Source organism: Crocuta crocuta, unplaced genomic scaffold, assembly GCF_008692635.1.
Source record: "Crocuta crocuta isolate KB4526 unplaced genomic scaffold, BGI_CrCroc_1.0 scaffold64, whole genome shotgun sequence".
Taxonomy (NCBI): Eukaryota; Metazoa; Chordata; class Mammalia; order Carnivora; family Hyaenidae; genus Crocuta; species Crocuta crocuta.
This window is the reverse complement of record NW_027530640.1, coordinates 7160484-7180634: the sequence shown is the minus strand read 5'-3', so window position 1 is coordinate 7180634 and position 20151 is coordinate 7160484. Positions and strand designations below refer to the sequence as shown.

The following is a 20151-nucleotide window of genomic DNA, read 5'->3' as shown; positions in this document are numbered from 1 at the left end:
GAGAATTTATTTTTATTTTTTTAATGTTTTATTTATTTCTAGGAGAGAGAGAGAGAGACAGCGTGAGCAGGGGAGGGTCAGAGAGAGAGGGAGGGTCAGAGAGAGAGGGAGTCACAGACTGAAACAGGCTCCAGGTTCTGAGCTGGCAGTCAGCACAGAGCCCGACGCAGGGCTTGAACCCACGAACCGTGAGATCATGACCCAAGCGAAAGTCGGACGCTTAACCGACTAAGCCACCCAGGCGCCCCGGAGAATTTTTAAAAGGCAGAAAAACCTGCCACCAGGGAATAGGAGTCATTAGATCAAGAGTGGACCCAGGAATCTGCGTTTTCTTGACTTGGTGCCAACTTACATTTTGAGGTAAAACATTTTTGAATATGTAACATTCATATGAATTGAAATCCAGAAGATAGAAAAGGTTATAAAGTGAACACATCACCAGAACCCCTGTCCCCCAGTCACCCAGTTCCCCTCCCCATGAGGCAATTTCTTGTGTATGTTTTCTGAGATAATTTATAAATATAATAGAGTGTATATGAATAAATGAAATCTGCATTTTGTTTTTCTGATGTTTATTTTTTGAGAGAGAGAGAGCATGCACGTGCGAGCAGGGGAGGGACAGAGAAAGGAGGACAGAGAATCAGAAGTAGGCTTTCTGCTGACAGTGGAAAGCCCAGTGCATTGCAGGGGCTTGAAATCACAAACCATGAGATCAGGACCTGAGCTGAAGTCGGACGCTTAACAGATTGAGCCACCCAGGCGCCGCTGAAATCTGCATTTTAAAAACCAGTATTTCTGGATGATTCTAAGATTGGGGGTCCCCAGGTATATGTGGAAAAATATACACCTACTTCATACTGGGTCCTCAGGCTGGATGTGTGACCCCGCATTCCTCAGTCCTGCTTAGGATGCTTAACAAGAGTTTACAAGGCGCCACCTTGTGTGCCATGGGCAAGGTAGCAAAGGAGCTACAGGGCCTTGCCTAGGGAACCTGAGGCTAGAGGTGCGGAGGGCGGGGCTGTGTTGTGGAAAAGAAGTATGAGAGCCGTGGGCCCTTTCATCTCCCTGCCATCAGCTGTGGCACCTGGCAGACACTGGATACCACAGCTTGTAGACAAAGACCTGGAAACCCAAGAAGCTGCTTGGCCTCCCTGCCCAGTCCCATCCCAGAAGCGCTGGAGGCCTCTGATTTCTTTAGGGGGCCCTGTGTGGAAGTGTCTTTTGTCTCCCTGGCGTCAGGAATCCCATCACATGCCTGGTGGTTAGGTGAGCCAGGCGCCTCAGTCTCCGAGGGAGGGGTGGCAAGGTTCACGGAACAGCCAAAGGGTGGAGGCCAGCGAAGCCTCTGACCGGGTGGCATGGGGCTGGGGGCCAGTGGTTTGCCAAGCTCTAACCCCTTTCCTGCATCGCTGGCTCCATCCTGTGGACCCAGACGAGAGTTCTGTGCAGGGTGCACCCAGGCTGCATGGTACACCCCAGAATCCACCAGCACCGCTTCACACACAGTTTGTTCAATACACGTTTGCGTTTGCGGGAGAGGCCTGGACTTGGGGGTTTCCCTGCCACAATGGTTATTTTTGGCCTGGAGGCCTTTTCAGAAAACAACCGTAGGAAACAGCGGTTAGGAGCAAGCACGAACTGTGTCGTTCTGAATCTGTTCTCAGGCATCAAACAGGAGAAAGGGTAACGCTTCACTTCATGGGTTAGTGGGGAGAGTGAGCTAACGCAGGCTGGGCTCAGGGGATGACTGGCACCCAGCGGTATCTCACAGCGGTGACTGCAACCCCCATCTGCCATAACTCCTCTGAGTCCTCTTTCTCCGTCGTGAACGCGGAGCCACAGCCCCTCCCGAACACTACTCCTCCCCACCCTCGCTCCTCGCACCCACTAGCTGTTTCTAGGTTTTTCAGCACTGGGGTCTTTAATTCGGCTTAGGCCAGTCCCTGCCTGAAGGACCCTTGCAGGCTGCGGANTCGTAGTTGAGGCCGCTCCTGCTCTTGTCAGCCTCCGGCCTGCAGTCTCCTTGAGACCGAGCACCGTGAGTAGACGCCTGTCGAGCGGGAAGGGACGGTAGCGCTGTGGATTGCGAGCCGGGTGGCCTCACCGCTGCGGCTTTGGCCTGCCGGAGGCGGGAGGCACCTGGGCCTGGCGTTCCTCAGGCCCAGTGGAACCTGTCGCCGGCTCCGTTCTTGGGAGCTGCCGGCGAGCCCTGGTCTCCCGCCCCACCTCCCCCTCCCCCTCGACGGCGAGGCCTCTTCTGGCCGCGCGTCCTCCCAACGCCTCGTGGGCGCCCAGGCCGGCGGGCGGGAGAACGTGCGAGCCGGACCCGGGATTGGTCCTTCCTCGAACGGGGAGAGCGTCAGCCTGCGCGGAGCTTGGCTGCGAGGCCCAGGCTGCGGCCCCGGGCCTCTGGTGGGCTGGGGTGGCGGCAGGGCTTTCAGTGCAGGCCCATGGGCGGGTGTGGGCGTGGTGTGCGTGTTTGTTGTTTTGGTGTCCGGAGGGAGCGTGGTGGTGGGAGTCTGGGAGCGCTGCATTTTTGGCTCTCGTTCCTTCGCCGTTGTATCTGGCGTCCCTAGTCACCAATCCTGGCTGTGTTTGGGCCGCATGTTTGCTGATAGCCGCCGCCGCCTTCAGAATATTTCTCGGCATTATTTTGCCCCAGCCTGGAGTTGCTGAAACAACTGTTGAAATAGCAGATGCCCTCGTCATGGTGGTGTGACTTTTAGGGAGGCCTAATTCTTGGAAAGCCAGAGGCTTCGAGTTAAGTCTTCTTACAGGGTTAGAACGTTCACCTGGATAGGACCTCACATTTGGGCTTTGGGATTGTGAATTTATCAGAGCATCACAAAACTATCTGTGTCATAGAGCAATGCAGACTTCGCTCTCCTCTGAAAGGAGGTGCCAGAATTCAGATCACTTAAAACACAGGTTTTTCTTTATGTGGTTGAGGGAACCTACTTCATTCCAGTCATGGAGGAGGGTTTAATATTCAAGATCAGGAACTTAAGGAATTGTGTTGAAAGACTGTCAAATCAAAACCTCGTCCGTTATCATTACAATTTTGCACCGAATTCTGGCTCTATGACATCAAACAAAGTTCTCTTTTGAGTATTAAGTTGGGCATCACAGAGTGCGTCCGATTACAGATTAACCGATTGCCTCCCTGCTTATTTAGTAAGATCTCAACTCCCTTAAGAGTAACCTAATACAGGGGCGCCTGGGTGGCTCAGTCGGTTAAGCTTCCGACTTCGGCTTAGGTCATGATCTCATGGTTTGTGGGTTCAAGCCCTGTGTCGGGGTCTGTGCTGACAGCTCAGAGCCTGGAGCCTCTTTCAGATTCTGTATCTCCCTCTCTCTCTGACCCTCCCCTGCTCATGCTGTCTGTCCCTCTCTCTCTCAGAAGTAAATAAAACATTAAAAAAAAGAAAAAGTAACCTAATACAGGAATTTGACTATGACTAAGCAGATCTAATTATTTACCAAGAGTTGAGAGAAATATGAAATGATCACCTTCCATAAAACTAATTTTGTCAACTCAAGTGCCAGACTTATTCTGTAGTGTCCATTCCAGTACATATAGAATATAAAAAGAATGTAGAATGTTTTGTAAGAAAAATTGGGTTTATGTTGAAGTATTCTCTTTGGGGATACCTTTTGTTATTGCCTTATCACAGGGAAGGTTCTCTGCACTGGGCCCTTGTCCCTTGAACAGGACAACTGCATTATTGGCAAGCATTGAGCAACATGCAGGAACAGACATATTTGTGAACTGAAAAGTGAAATGTGATTCTAACCATTGATGAGTGAGAGGAGGGTATTTTCAGTGGCTGGTTTTAAAACATAGCTTTTCATTGTTGGTTTCTTTCTCTAACAGCTTTGTTTATTTGGGGGAATGGAGATAATGGGGGGAAAGCGAATGAATATATTAACTGATTTAATGTGTTTGAAGTCTTTGATCTTAAAATAGGTGCAGTGAATGTTTGAAAAAATGTTTTAGTGTTTATTTGAGAGAGAGAGGACAGAGAGCATGCACAAGCTGGGTGGGGTAGGTTGGGAAGGGGCAGAGAGAGAATCCCAAGTAGGATTTCCCATGTCAGCACAGAGCCCTATGTAGGGCTTGAACTCACAAACCATGAGATCATGACTTCAGCCGAAATCAGGTGTCTGGTGTTTAACCAACTGAGCCACCCAGGCACCCCACAGTGAATGTTTTAAACGCCAAATTCTGCAATTTCAAGTTGCTAGTGACATTGCGGGATTATGAATACTCAGAAGCATGGGCCTTTGAATTCAATACTTGAAATTTGAAGAGATCGTGGATTAATGTTGAGAGTCACATATTGTTGCCCTTCCTGTCTCCCCCCAACAATTTGAAGATAAGAAATTGATGGCTTAGAACTTTTGATTTAAAAAAATATTTTTTAACGTTTTTTAAATTTTATTTTTGGGAGACAGGGAGACAGAGTGCAAGCAGGGGAGGGACAGAGAGAGGGAGACATAGAATCTAATGCAGGCTCCAGGCTCTGAGCAGGCTGTGCAGACAGCTCAGAGCCTGATGCAGGCACTAAGCCATGAAGCAAGGCAAGATGACCTGGGCTGAAGTCTCACACTTAACCGCCTGAGCCACCCAGGCGCTCCAAAACTTTTAATTCTAAAGCAGTATGTTTTTCAGTTTTTTCAGTTTTTTTGCTCAGGACTCAAGTCCTTTGAGATTAATTTTTATCTAAGAAGCATCTTTTCCCAGTGACTCATAATTAATCTGAGGTAATAAACACATTTTTGGAGCACGTAATGGGTTATTTCTTTGAGGATTTTAGCAGAACTCAAACTTGGAAACCTGGACAGTCAGTAATGAAGGATAAGAACTGTTAACTTTAGGTACCTTATTTGGTTTAGTGAATTAGATTGATATTTGTTTATCCTTAAACGTTTTATTATCTTGTATATTTTACATTAATGCAAACATGGAAGTATATTCTCCTAATACTGCTTGGATTTGAACTCATTTTTCACTTGAAGTCTCACTCTTGGAAAATTAGTATCTTATTTGTTAGTTTTGTTTGTTTTGGACTGACCACCCTCAGGTTTGCAGGGTTTTTGTGGCAGTTAACTGTTCAGATGAGAGTAATCAGTACTTAATAAGAGCAGAAAAGCAGACAAAGATAAGTAAATAAGTTTATTTGAAATACGTTTTGCATCAGAAGTATTGAATGTAACTCTTAAATTCATACCAGTAATTAGGTCATTAAGGCAGCCCCTAAAAGTTTGTGTTCCTAGGAGTTATACTTTGAAAAAATTTTCTGCCCACACTTCTGTGCTAGTCTGTGAATAACCACTTGCAGTGTTTAACAGGTTTTTATAGATACTACACGTTCTTAGGATTTTGTAGTTCATAAGATAGAGGTCTTCTAACAGCCTTTAGTTGACCACATGTATAGAACTAATCTCTCTTAAATTTCAAGTTCAATATAATACCTTTTTTTTTTTTAGATGCCTTCAATTAAGTTGCAGAGTTCTGATGGAGAAATATTTGAAGTTGATGTTGAAATTGCCAAACAGTCTGTGACTATCAAGACCATGTTGGAAGGTAAGTTTATTAGAAAACCTGGGTGAAGGGAAAGCAGAAGTAATATTTAGGTGCAGATAATCTATGAACATTGAGTTTATACAAGGCACAGTTTGTCATTAAGTTCTCAAGAGTATGAGGGTTAAAGTTTACTTTTTTTTTTTTTTAAGTTTTATTTATTTCTAGGAGAGAGAGAGACAGTGCGAGCAGGGGAGGGTCAGAGAGAGAGGGAGTCACAGACTGAAACAGGCTCCAGGCTCTGAGCTGGCAGTCAGCACAGAGCCCGACGCGGGGCTCGAACCCACGAACCGCGAGATCATGACCTAAGCGAAAGTCGGACGCTTAACCGACTAAGCCACCCAGGCGCCCCAAAGTTTACATTTTTTAAATTAAAGAATTACCTACAGTTTTCTGATGCAGGTCATCCTTGCTATATTGTCTGAATTAATGAGGTGGGGTTTTTTTTTTTGCCCATTACTAAATAGACAAGACCATAAACTAATACTGAAGTGATTTCTAGGCATCAGACAATAGCCCAGTTCTCTTTAAAGNTTGTTTTTTTTTTTTTTTTTTTGTAACTTCGTTTTCCCTTTTGTCATTCCTCTGAAAGTGCTGCAAAGCATATACACCACACATTAAAGAAGTAAGGTTAGAAAGCAGGTCCTGAAACATTTTGAAACTTTTACTAGTTTACGTGAATCTTTTCTTAATATTACTAATGGGCTGGTAGACATTAATAGTATATGGAAACATTATAAATCAATTTCTAGCATTGGTGAAGAAAAATGAATAGTAATAAGAATGTTCTTCAGTACTCAAATATCAAAGGTGTTTATGTAGCTTATGATTCACCAAAGAGAAAAGTTGAACGCCAAGCAACTGGTTGTATGTTGGGGAAAGGAAGGTAAGTCAGAACCCATCTTTGCCCTTGAAGGATTTATAAACTGAGAAGGGAGAAAGACACCAAACAAGACCAACTGTCATATGATGTAATTAGTGCATTAATCAAATGTGCCAAGAGGTGCTGGGGAAATATCTTGGCAGATAGTATTTTTCAGGCTTGTTTAGAGACCATAGTGGGTAGTACTAGTGAGGTGATATTTCAAATCTGGTAAAATGAGGATGTTTTGGGAGGCTATTCTGAGGTAAAGTAGACAAATGTGTTAAAGTAAAATGAAGTTTTTAGTTGGGGTTTATTGGTGTTGCATGAGATTGTGATACTCTAGTTAGTAGAGCTCAGGAATGGGCTTGAGAGAAATGGAAAGAACATGACTTTGAGCTTGAACACGTTATGTATGTTTGGTTCTGTCCCTCCCCCAGCCCTGCCAGAAGAGTTTTGTAACCATCTCCTTGGCAACTGAATGTGTGGATTGGTCCCTGAGCTGTAGACTACTAGAGATATATAGACTTTGTATGGTGGGTTCTAGGAGGATTTATCTGTGAAAGAAAACTGAGGTTGGCAGTCAGCCATATTGGAATGGGAGACGAGTGGTGTTAAGAGAGTAGAAGTCAGTAATGGAGAATCAGTGGAATAAGATTTGTAGAAGCCAAGGGAGACATTTTGAGGTGACCAGAGTGATTATCACATTCATCTGCTACAGACTCGTCATTTGGGATAGTAAGAGGATTTCTTACTGTATATATTAAGTTTGGTAGAGGCAAAAACTAAATTACAGAGGGTGTGTCTCCTATTTTCTAAGCTGGTAACTTCTGTTTGCTGATAAAAGCTGAACATATAATTCTTGTTGGTAATTGGTACCAATCATGTGGCACTTATAGTCCTATATCCTGGTAACTTACATAGATCACTTCTATTAATTTGTAAACCCCTTGGTATATCCCACAGTCACTGTTCTTCAAGTACCTGTTGAATGAAGAAATATGGTATGGTCATTAATAAAGAGTGTGAAAGCAATCCAAGTGTCCCTAAAGGCATGTGAGTAAGGCTTTATCTAGAAGATGTAGAAACTGATAGACTTGCTTTGGCAATGAAAGTGTTCTTTATTTTATCTTAGTGGTGTCTGGCACACTAATCTGTCCTGTGCTGCTTCAAAGAAGCATTTGCCAGTATAAGAACATAGGGCTCCGTGAAGGTTTTTCATTCCTCCTTTGATCACTGAAGCAAGTGGAGTGATAGCCACAAGTTAAATGATTCTTTGCCTTCATAGCCTTTGGGCATTATAGGTGAATGGTTTTTATCTTAAGTACCAGTGGTTTATATAAAATTCTAGCCTCTGCAGGATTGGAGTCTCTTGGATTTGGCAGCTTCCTGCTTTCCTTGTTTTGCATCTGCAGTATCTCTGATTATGGGGTTTTTTGTGACTTAGAAGACAAAAATAAAACCTAAGCACAGGATAATCAGAACTGAAAATCTTGGCATGTGTACACGTGTACTGACTGATTTGTTCAGGTCCAGGATGTGGTATCAGGATACAGGTGTCTTTCAGAAGTCCTTGAAACTAAATAGCTTAAAGGAATGACTGTTGATACTTGTGAATTCAGTCTAAAAGTGGAAAAGACCTTGTACATCCTTAGTTTAAATGCTAGGGAAGTGATCCTTGATAACTGTTGGATTTATTTTGAGAGCGAGCGAGCGAGCACATGTGCATGCCTAAGCTGGGGAGAAGCAGTGGTAGTGGGAAAGAGAGAATCCCAAGCAGGCTCCGCAGCTTCAGCCCAGGGCCTGATGTGTGACTCGATGCCATGAACGGATCCGTGAAATCATGACCTGAGCTGAAATCAAGAGCCCGACGCTTAACCAACTGAGCCACTCAGGTACCCCATTAAGGCCCTTATTTTTAACAGGACTTAATTCTTCTTCCAAATAATATTTGGATCTAAACAAGTTGGTCTTCTGTATTATGGTTTCTCTACTATCTTAATTCTCCAAACACAAGTATTTTATATAGTGTAACTTCTTTTTCTCTCCTCTGATTAAAAATACTTTGCATTAGGGGTGCCTAACTAGCTCCTTTGGTAGAGTATGTGACTCTTGATCTCAGGATCATGGTTTCAGGCCCCACATTGGGCCTTGAGCCTATTTTAAGTAAGTAAGGAAGTAAATAAATAAATAAATTTTTAAAAAGGCATTTAGTTTCCTACCTTTATTATTATTTTTTTTAAATGTTTAGTTTTGAGAGAGCCTGAGCCCAATCACAATGGTGGGGGGAGAGGCAGAGAGAGGGAGACAGAGGATCCAGAGCAGGCTCTGACCTGACAGTAGGGAGCCTGATGCTGGCCTTTAACTCCTGAACTGTTAGCTCATGATCTGAGCCAAAGTCTGACACTTAACAGGCTGAGCTACCCAGGTGGCCCTAAATTAATTAATTTAAAAAATACTTCATATTAGCACAGGAAAAGCACAAGTGGCTTAATTCAAATTGAGATAGTCATTTTTATGCTTTTACTCTAGGTTGAGATGAGATCAGGGAATGACATTGGTAGAGGAGAGAAGAATGATCCATCTGTACAGGGAAATAAGATAATTTTTCATTCTACTCCCATCTTTACTATTCCCCTGGAACACTTGTTAACCTCATTGACCTCCATGTTGTCAAGTGCATCATCTGTTTGATTTCTCATCTAGACCTGTTGACAGCATATGATCATCCCCTTCTACATTTGACTTCCAGGACACTTCATGTAATACTTAACCTCACAGCTTTCTATCCTCCCATTTTTAATTAATTATTTATTTAGAGAGATGGAGTGTGAGTGGGGGAGGGACAGAGAGAGATTGAGAAAGAGAATCCCAAGCAGCCTCCACATGGTAAGTGCACAGAGCCTTATGTGTGGGGCTTGAGCTCAAGAAATAGATCATGACCTGAGCTGAAACCAAGAGTTGGACACTTGACTGACTGAGGCACCTAGGCGCCCTTCTGTCTTCCAATTTTTAATATCTGTAGTTCCCCAAGGCTGGATTAATTAATCATTGCACCTTTTCATAATATCTGTACTCTTTGATTCCCTTGGTCATCTCATCTAGTCTCAGTGTTACATGCCATCTATACACCAGTTCCCAAAACTAGCTATAATTCTGATTTCTTTTAATTTTTAGATTTGACATATTTAAGTTAAACTTTTAAGTTCCTGAAACTTAGGAAACTAGAGTTCTTCATTTCTGCCTTTCACATTAACAGTTCTCTGACAGCCTGCTCCATATCAGTTAATGGGAACTACAGTGGCACTTTCATCCATCTAGTTCCTCATGTTGTAAACCTTTGTCTTCTTTGACTCTTATTCTATTTCCCATCTGTTGGCACACCTTTTTGCCTCTACCACCAAAATACATACAGAATTAGATCATTCTTCCATAGCTATAAACTTGTACAAACCACCAGCCTCATAGTTGGTTTCTTTCTTTCTCCTGATCTCTGCCACCTCTTCCCCATACAGTAGCCAAAGTGGACAATACCCTATTACCATCAGGTCCTCTGTCATTGGTCTCATTTGCTTTCACCCTTATTAATCCTTCTCTAGTAACACTAGATCCCTTCAGTGTTAGTAGAACAAGCCATACGTTCCTATCAGAAGACCTTTGCATTTGCTATTTCCTCTGCTTAGGTGTTCTCTCTCCTTTAGGGTTTTACTAAAATAACATCTTCTCAATGACACATCTTGAGCAATTCTGTCTAAAATTGCAACAATTCTTTCCATCCTCCTGTGTCCATTGCTGACTCTTCATTGCCTAGGACCCCTGTTACTTATCAGGAACTCAAGTGGTTTGACTCAACACTGGCCATGTCAGCATAACTGATACTTTGCTACAACCAGTATAGTGCCAAAGTAAGTTTGGGACTCTAATCCTGGTACTTGCTAACTAGTAAATAACTTTGGAGGTCTTTTTTAGTCACGTAGAAACTGAAGGATAGACCCATTTGGCATGAAAAATTCTCTTATTTAGAACATTTGATGAAGGGATTTTATTTTTAAGGCTTTTCTTCAGAGTTCACCAACTACTTTGAGCATCTGAAAGTTAGGCCTTTTTACCAGGACAACCTGTAGTTTTAAAATTATAGGTAATAGGTACATGATGAATAACTTTAAACAGGTATACACTGAAACTGACTCCCTCAACCCACATTCTTGTTAATTTTCTACACAGAATATTGTTAATACTTACTTCTATATCCTTGTGAAGATATTTCAAATCTAAATACATAAATGTATACCCATTTTTATTCAGATAACATTTATTTTCTTAAACCTGGCTTTTAAAAACTTTAATCCTGAAATCATACCAGTATATAAGGAGCTACCTGCCTTATTTTTGTTACTGGTTGCATGATCTGCTATGTGTGTATATATACATCTTTGGGCTTGAGATTTTAATAGATTGAGATTCTATTCCTTGCAGTACTTTTTCCTCTGTTTTTGTAAACAGCATATCTAGAGAGTTTGGTATTAAGAGTAAGATGAAGGGTTGACTTTAATTTTTTCCCAAATGGCTGATCAGTCCTCTCAGTCCCACTTATTAAGTGATTTTTCTTCCTCATTAAGGATCCTATTTGTGTACTATTCCTAAATTTGTCTACTCACACAACTTTATATAGTCTTGGGTGTTTATGGACCTGTTGGGAACCACTAGTTTTAAATTCTCATAAGAGAATATTTTTAGTAGAGTACTTTCCATAGTCATCGACAACATTTTGCAGATTACTTGTTTGAGACACAGTCTCATTGGTATAAATAATGGAAATAATGGCAACTCTTTTCTGGTTTTCTTAGATTTGGGAATGGATGATGAAGGGGATGATGACCCAGTTCCTCTACCAAATGTTAACGCAGCAATATTAAAAAAGGTAAAGTAACAAACTGTATACTTGGATATATGCTTTTCTTTTTCCATTGAACATCCTTGTGATCTATGCCACATAGACTGATGATGACTACGTATTTGTTGTATTTATTTAACCAAGCCCTGTGAATATTTGAGTTGTGTAGTCTTTTTGGTTAACACATTTAAATTACTGAAATATAACAGTATTTGCTTAGCAAAAAGGAAGAATTTGTTTGTCCTCAGAATAGATATGCTGCAAGGAGAGCTTGAGAACAAATATACCCACACCATTGATCACCTTACCTGTGTCTAAGCATAAAGGGCCATTCACATGAATTGAATTTGAGCTCTCCAGGGTATATGGCTCCTTAACAGTGCCAGCTCTTTAATTGGATGCTCATCTGAAGAAATAGCACCCAGATTTTATAAGGTGGAGGAAACTGGTTAGGCTTAGAGATGAGAATGGTTGGTTCCAGTTGGCCCCTTGTTGATTTTCAAAAGTCATTGGCTATCTGCAGTTTCATCTTAATGGTTTCTTTTGACCCTAGTGTGAGATGCAGCTGTGCTGCATACGTTTCCATATCCTACCACAATTGGGTATTAGCAGTTCTTTTAATTGCCCTAGACTGGGTAAAAAGTGATTCTCTAAGCCTGAACATTTTTTTGCATATATTATTGGCCATTTATATTTTCTGCTTGGTCTGTTTTCTTTTATGTGTTTTTCTAATAGGCTTTTTAAAAATTGTTTTTACGGGCACCTGGGTGGCTCAGTTGGTTAAATGTCTGACTTGATTTTGGCCCGGGTCATGATCTCATGGTTTGTGGGATGGAGCCCTGTGTTGGGGCACTCTCTCCCTCTCTTTGTCCCTCCCCTGCTAGTGTGCACACACACACTCTCCCTCTCTCTCTCAAAATAAAACTACTTAAATTGTTATGAAATACACATAACATAAAAATTACCATTTTTGGGGTGCCTGGGTGGCTCAGTGGGTAAAGTGTCCAACTTTGGCTCAGGTCATAATCTTGTGATTGGTGAGTTTTAGCCCTGGGTTGAGCTCTGTGCTGACAGCTCAGAGCCTGGAGCCTGCTTCGGATTCTGTCTCTCCCTCTCTCTCTCTGCCCCTCTCCCATTTATGCGCTTGCGTGTGCGCTCTCTTTCTCCCTCTCATAAATAAATAGGGGCCCCTGGGTGGCTCAGTCAGTGAAGCATCTGAACTGCTTAAGTGCAGTCCGTTGAGTTTGAGCCCTGCGTCAGACTCTACTGACAGCTCAGAGACTGGAGCCTGATTCGAATTCTCTGTCTTCTCTCTCTGCCCCTTCCCTGCTCATGCTTGCTCTGTCTTTCTCTGTCTCTTTTTCTCTCTCTCTCTGTCTCAAAAATAAACATTAAAGATTTTTTTTATACACAAATTACCATTTTAACTTTTTTTGAAGTGTATAATTCAGGGGCATTAAGTACATTGTGCCATCACTATGACTCACCATCTCTAGGAATTTTCATCATTCCAAACTGACCAAAGGTGGTCAGGAAATGCCTTAGTGAGAAGTCGATCTTTGAACAAAGACAAGAATACGTGCGGGAGTAGAGTTCTGGGCATGGGCAGCAAGTGCAGTGACCCTAAGACAAGAGCATGTTCTACTTTTTGAGGAAAGGTGGGAAGGCAGGTGTGGTGACTAGAGTACAGTGAACACACAAGGAGTTAGTAATGGGCTGGTGATAAGGGGCCACTTCTGAGAGTAAGTTTTTAAAACCTATACTTAGGAATATTTGAGCTTACATAATGAATAATTGCATGACCCAAAACTGCAAAAAAGTATACAGTAAAACTCCTCATCCTTGGCTCTAACTACAACCCCCTCGAGTAATAATAATCAACACTAATTTCTTACATACACTTTTCAATTTTTTTAATGCTTACATAAGGAAATACTGCTGTTGTTTTCTTACACAACTGAAATACTTAAAAACTATTGTTTATTTCATTGAAACTCTTTGGCTTGACTTTCCCTTCTAGAAATAGCTCTTTCCTTTCTTTTTTTACATCCTGGCAGTATATGTTCTCAGCTCTGCCATTTTTTTCTCAGCATTGTTTATTCTCCAGTATTATACTGAACAAATTTTAATCATACAGAAAAGGGAAACTATACAGCAAAAACCCATTTACCATGTAGATTCTACAACTTGTAACTCTTTCAGTGTTGATTTTGGTCTTTATGATGGTACATATAGTCTAACTAGCTCCCTGAAACTTTGTATTTGTTTATTCCCCTACTAAGGGAACTTGTGGGCTTTTCTTGCTTTGTTCTTAGACCTAGTAGTCTTGTGCATGTGTCAAGGATATTTAGAATTGCTTGGTGATAATGTATGCATATCCTCATCTTCACTAGTAGTTGCTAGATTACTTTCCAGAAGGGTTATTACCTCTCCAATTTAAGAGTTAATGTTATCCTCACACTCTTGCAAGATTAATATCAGAATCTTGATTTTTTTTTTTTTTTTTTGGTCAGTCTAAAGTAAAAACTCTAGTATTGGTTTTTGCATCTAATGAGACTGAGCATTTTCCCCTGAGATTTCTTTTGTGAATAGCCTGTTCATATCTGTAGCTCATTTCTTTGCAGTTTTGTTTGTTTTTCTTTTTTAAGTAGACTCTGTCCCCAGTGTGGGGCTCAAACTCCCTATCCTGAGATCAAGAGTCACATACTCTGAGCTAACCAGTGCCCGACTTTGTAGTGATTTTTAAGATTGATATTATAGAGGGGCGCTTGGGTGGCTCAGTCAGTTAAGTGTCTGACTTGAGCTCAGGTCATGATCTCCTGGTTTGTGGGTTTGAGCCCCACATTAGGCTCTGTGCTGACAGCTCAGAGCCTGGAGCCTGTTTCAGATTCTCTCTGTCTCTCTCTCTCTGTCTCTCTCTCTCTCTCTCTGACTCTATCCTGCTCATGCTGTCTCTCTCTCTCAGAAATAAATAAAACATTTTAAAAAATTTAAAAAAAATTGATATTCTAGAGAGTAATCCATTGCTGGTTGCTCATGTTGCATGTATTTTCCACTTGTTGTCTGTCTGACTTTATGTATTTTTTTGTACAGGAGGTTTTTAGTGTGGTCAAGTATAGTAATCTCTCTGCCTGGTTTGTTGTTAAGATCTTCTAACCCCTAGGGTTATAAGAAGATACCTCAGGCTTCAGTTTTGCTTTTCAATCTTGACTGCTAACTTTGTTACTCAAGTCAACTTGTAGCTAGTTCTTAGCCCAGTGTAAGAATAATCTTGCCCCAGTAGTGGAATGAGTACCTTGTGATGTAATGCCACAGAGGAATGAACTTTCATTGTTACAGGTCATTCAGTGGTGCACCCACCACAAGGATGACCCCCCTCCTCCTGAGGATGATGAGAACAAAGAAAAGCGAACAGATGATATCCCTGTTTGGGACCAAGAATTCCTGAAAGTTGACCAAGGAACACTTTTTGAACTTATTCTGGTATGTTCTTAATGCGTTCTTTAAGATCTCTCTAGTCCGGAGCCTTTAGCATTTCTGAGAGAGTTAAATTTGTTAAATTCATTGACACTGAATTTTAATTCTCTGTAATCTCCAGTACAGTCTATATTTGAATTCACATATTAAGAATGATATTAAATGTAAATGTAAACACAATAAAGGGTAGAGATGGTCACATTGAATTTAAAAAAGCAAGATTCAGCTATGCTGTCTCCAAAACACCCACTTTAAAGAGACAGATTTAAAGGGTGGGAAAAGATTAAATTATGCTAACAGTAATCAGAAGAAAACTTCAGTGACTGTAGTAAAGTAGATTTCAGAGCAAAGAGTATCATCAGAATTAAAGAGGGTCGCCGCATAATGATACAAGGATCATTTCATTATTAGGACATTACAGTCCTAAAAGTTTATTTGCCTAAAAGTAGAATTTCCAAAATGCAACAAAAACCAGTAGAACTCAAAGGATAGACAGACAAATCCACAATCATAGCGGTTTTAACACATGTCTCTACTTCATTGATGAAACGAGTTGAATCATTAAGGATGTAGAAGCTATGAATGATGCTACTGACCGACTTGTGCTGATGGACATTTATAGAATGTTCAATATAATGACAACAGAATGCATACTCTTTTTCAAATGTGTACTACTAAGATAGACCTGTTAAGGGTAAAAAAGAAAAGAAAAGTCCCAAATGTAAAAGGATTCAAGGTGCACACTGTGTGTGTGTGTTATCTGATCACAGTGAAATTAAATGAGAAGTCCGTAACAGCTATCTGAAAAATCTAAATATTTGAAAACTAACACTTCTCAGTAACCCATGAGTCAAAGAAGAAATCAAAAGAAAAATTAGAAAAGAATTAAAAATTGTATGCCAGAAAGTATTTTGGTCGGAATGGAAATAAAACCCAACACACGAGAATCTGAGATGCAGCTGAAGTAGTCTTCAGAGAAAAGTTGATAGCACTAAAGCACCTGTATTGGAAAAGAAGAAAAGTCTCAAATCACTGATCTAAATTTTACTGTAACCTAGTGAAAGATGAAATTAAAGCTAAAGAAAGGGACTATTAAAGGTGAGAGTAGAAAACAGAGAAAACCAAAGAAACCAAAACTTGATTGTTTGATATCAGTAAAGTATAATGCTGTTACTGCTTCTGCCACTAAATATTTTTGTCAAGATTTGACATGTGCTTGTGCACACACGTGCACATGCATACACACCCACAAGTAGCGGCTGTTCTCTAGCATTTGAGGTGGTGTAGTGTGCTTAGAGCAGCAGCAGGACTCCGGATTATAGAAGGTATAACAGAAGGATGTACAAAAATATTTCACAAAAGAATCTGGTTTGTTTTCCCTTTAATTTCACAAAATTAACTAGCATTTTAGTTTAGTTAATTAGATATGGATTGGCAGTCACTAAGTTTAGATTTAGGTTACAACCTCAAATAATGCTTTAATGAAAACAATCATTTCACAGGCTGCAAACTACTTAGACATTAAAGGTTTGCTTGATGTTACATGCAAGACTGTTGCCAATATGATCAAGGGGAAAACTCCTGAGGAGATTCGCAAGACCTTCAATATCAAAAATGACTTTACTGAAGAAGAGGAAGCCCAGGTAGGTTGCTCACAGCTTGTTCTTGATCACACACTTTTTTCTTTTCTTAAAGAGTAAAACTCACAACATGCCCAAAAAAGATGGGTGCCTATCAGGGAATCTTGACTTTTACTTGAGTGTTACTAGGTTACCTTCTCTGTTACAAAAATCGGTCATTTTGAGAATGATCTGAGAGTGGTCTGTGAGTCTAACTACTTGGAAAATAACCACTCCTGCCTAAGTACAAGAACGATTAGTTTTCAGCCAAAGGTGCTCTTTGACATTTACTCCTTTGCAGTTACTTGTTTTGGTACCTGGGACCTTACGTGTAAGCCAGAAATATTTGACTTCAGAAAAGCAACCCCTGTGGATGGTGTTATGTCAGGACACTTTAAAGCATCTCAGTGAGCGAGGAAAGAAATGAAAAGATCAGAACGTCGACTCAGCTACGAACTGAAATGATGTGAATGAACTATTTGCATTTGTTCTGTCATGTCTGGTGACTGAAGCTTTAATGCCCATTTCCTTTGCTTTTTTAATAATTTCAGCAGGGCAGAACAAACACCTGGGGAGGTGAAGAAGGGTAACCAGGAAGTATACTTGTATCCTGGTATTTTTCCAGTTTTCTGTCTGTCCCTTTTGGACCCTCTTTACAAGCTGTTGATAAATCATTAGGTAGGAGTCTAAGGAAAGACTTGTTCAGTTAAGGTGCTTCCTTATATCTGTCTCTCCTAGGTACGCAAAGAGAACCAGTGGTGTGAAGAGAAGTGAAATGTTATGCCTGACACTGTAACACTGTAAGGATTGTTCCAAATACTAGTTGCACTGCTCTGTTTATAATTGTTAATATTAGACAAGCCGTAGACAAATGCAGCAGCAAATCAGTTGTTTTAGCAGAATATTGTCCTCCTTGCATGTGTAATTTGAGTACAGATTCAAAACTTAAGGCTGAGTTTCTTCTAGTATGATCACAAGTTTCTTTTTTCTTGACTCTGAATAAAACTCAGTTGTGGGTTCTGAGAAGGTGACGTTTTGGGATTTCCCTCTTTGTAAAACGATTTCTGCCTAGTTTATTGCCAGTTAACTTTAGTTTAATGACCTCTTAAAAGTTGGCATTGTAAATAAAACAAGTTGCAAAAAAGTTTTCTGAATAGAATTAACAACGTATTATCTTTATTCATGAGTAGGAAACTAGAAAAAGGCTACTTGAGGTAAAAGTTTGGAGTGGGGTTATTAGGATGTCTTCCAGCTTCCTGGAGTCAAGGAGTACCACTGGTATTGATGAGCCTATATGTAGTAGGGCTCCCTTAATTGGATCTAAGGACTTGTTTTTGCATTTTTAATCCTGAGCTTTGAATATGTTGGCTAGAGACTCAGTTACTCCTCATTTGTTGTTTTGGGGGAAATATAACTAGATGGTCTGTTAGCTTTTCAATTAAAAAGGACAAATAACCTATGTGATCTGTCATCTTTTTATAATCAGTGATTCCATGTGGGGGAAAAGTCACACTACTTGCATGTAAAAATAATTTAACCTTTAACATTAAAATGTCTGGCAAAACCTAAAAAGCATCCATCATGAATGCAAGGTACTTTCAATAAAAAGTAAGTTGCATAGTAGGTGGTAAATGGTTTGCTTTTGTGTACTTAACTGTGTCTCTTCGCTTGTAATTAAATGAGTTAAATATACATATGGTTGTGTAGCTGGAGACAGCTTATAGGCAGTTCATGTCAGCTCACTGGAGGCTGGTGACAAACAATGGGGTTCTCATAGGCTTGTGTCTTTTCTGATTGCCAGTGATAGGGTTTGCTGGGGCCAGTGCTTTATCTTTTATTTACTTACTGCCAATGCTTTCATTCTTTTTTTTTTTTAATAATGTTTTGTTTATTTCTGAGAGAGAGAGAGAGAGAGGGATACAGATACAGAGATACAGAATCTGAAACAGGCTCCAAGCTCTGAACTAGCTGTCAGCACAGAGACCGACGCGGGGCTCAAACCCACGAACCATATGAGATCATGACCTGAGCCGAAGTCGGACACTTAACCGACTGAGCCCCCCAGGCGCCCCCCAGTGCTTTAGTTCTTAACCTGTGTATGTGGCCCTGCAGGACTGCACCAATCTTGTTGCCGGCCTCTGCCCTCCAGTAGAATTAAGTTTTCTTGGTGGCTTGAGATGGCTCACAGATTGTTTTATCTTTTTTTCTTTCCTCCCTTATGCTCCTCTTTTCTTCCTTTGCCATTTAGTATCATATGTCTTCACATGCAGTCTCCCTGCATTGTCCTCATGTTTACGGTGAGCTTTTATGGCTCAGATTATTTGTTGACAGTAGTTTTCCCTTAAACTTCACCTCTCATTTGCCCCAAGTCTGTCGTAATTAATGAAGTCCCATGTGCTGTGTCCTATGAATTCCTGTTTGTTGTACCAGAGATTGCAAACTACAGCCCATATGTAGGTGAAATCCAGCCCACAGCCTATTTTTGCAGTCTTTGAGTTAAAAATTGTTTTTACATTTTAGAGGATTGGTTAAAAAAAAAAATCAATACAGGTGACTGTATTTGACCAAAAAGCTTAAAAAGTTTATTCTCTGGCCCCTGAGAGAAAAAGTTTGCCAACATTTATGACTACTTCTGGCTCCCTGGCTCCCTTTATTCTCAGGAATCAAGCTTGTTTTGCATTTGTCCTGGTTTTAGTGGGGAAGATGGCAGAATTGAACCCTAGCTGGAGTGTCCCCACTGCTAACTCCTGCCTGTCGGTTCTTGTAAGAAGCTTAACCCCACCACCTGTTCCCTCCCTAGCAAGATCAAGAAAATAAAAACTCTTGAAAGTCCAGGATGGTTAGCACATGCCATGTTTAGTTTGGAAAGGAAATATACCCGGTTCTGGGAAACAAAACCTCTTAGTTCTCTGTTAGGTCTCAGTCTGTATAACCCCCAAGAATTGTTGTAATTATATGACTAAATGATATTACTATCCATATTTAAAGGACACTAGGATCTTTCTCAATAGGGAACAATGAGTAGACAGACATTATAGTAAAGATTTTTGTTCCCTTCCTGACTCTGTAGACTATGGCCCTAGGTTGTAAACAAAACATCCTGATAATCTTAAACTCTTAGGTTTAATAGAAATCCGACAGCTCATCCAAGAGAAAATAGTCCATTTGTGGACATTGTATGCCCACCGAAGTCTTAAGTATGGTGTTTAGAGGCACTTCAGGCTGTCTGCAGCACCTTGCCTACCCTGTTCCTTCTAACCTGTCTGCTCACTATTTATTTAATATGCCTACCAAGAGTTTCTAGGCCCTCACCTTATGCAGGGAAAGTAAGTGGCCCTTTCTCCATATCCACGGTAACTAAACCTATCTCCAAAGATAACACTTTGTCCCCACCCTCCTGGCTTTTCTAAACTAATACTGTGGCGTGAAGTCATACTGTGAGGCAGGACCCCCATTTCTGCCTTTTAGTGCCTACCTGTCCTTAGGTGAGTTGGAATTGGTAGTTTCTTTGGCTTCTCAGCTTTTCATCGACTATGTTAGTTATGATTGAGAGTAAACCAAACTACTTCTGAATGTTAGCTTACTCCTTTTTCTCTGACATTGTCACGGATTAAGGATATGCCCCCTCAGACACATTCTAATAATTCTTGTATTGTAGAAGCAAGTTACGTCATTTGAAGTGCTGCTATATTTTATTAGCTTGCCTTCATAAATC

General features: G+C 40.9%; 1 protein-coding gene across 1 annotated transcript; it reads left to right on the top strand.

Moving 5' to 3' along the window:
- Nucleotides 1–1977: 1977 nt before the first annotated feature.
- SKP1 (S-phase kinase associated protein 1) lies at nt 1978–18059 on the top strand. The gene is made up of 6 exons (XM_077768639.1): nt 1978–2038; nt 5491–5587; nt 11294–11367; nt 14680–14823; nt 16320–16460; nt 17175–18059. The coding sequence occupies exons 2-6, from the start codon at nt 5491–5493 to the stop codon at nt 17208–17210; spliced, it is 492 nt and encodes a 163-aa protein (XP_077624765.1). The 5' UTR covers nt 1978–2038; the 3' UTR covers nt 17211–18059.
- Nucleotides 18060–20151: the final 2092 nt, after the last annotated feature.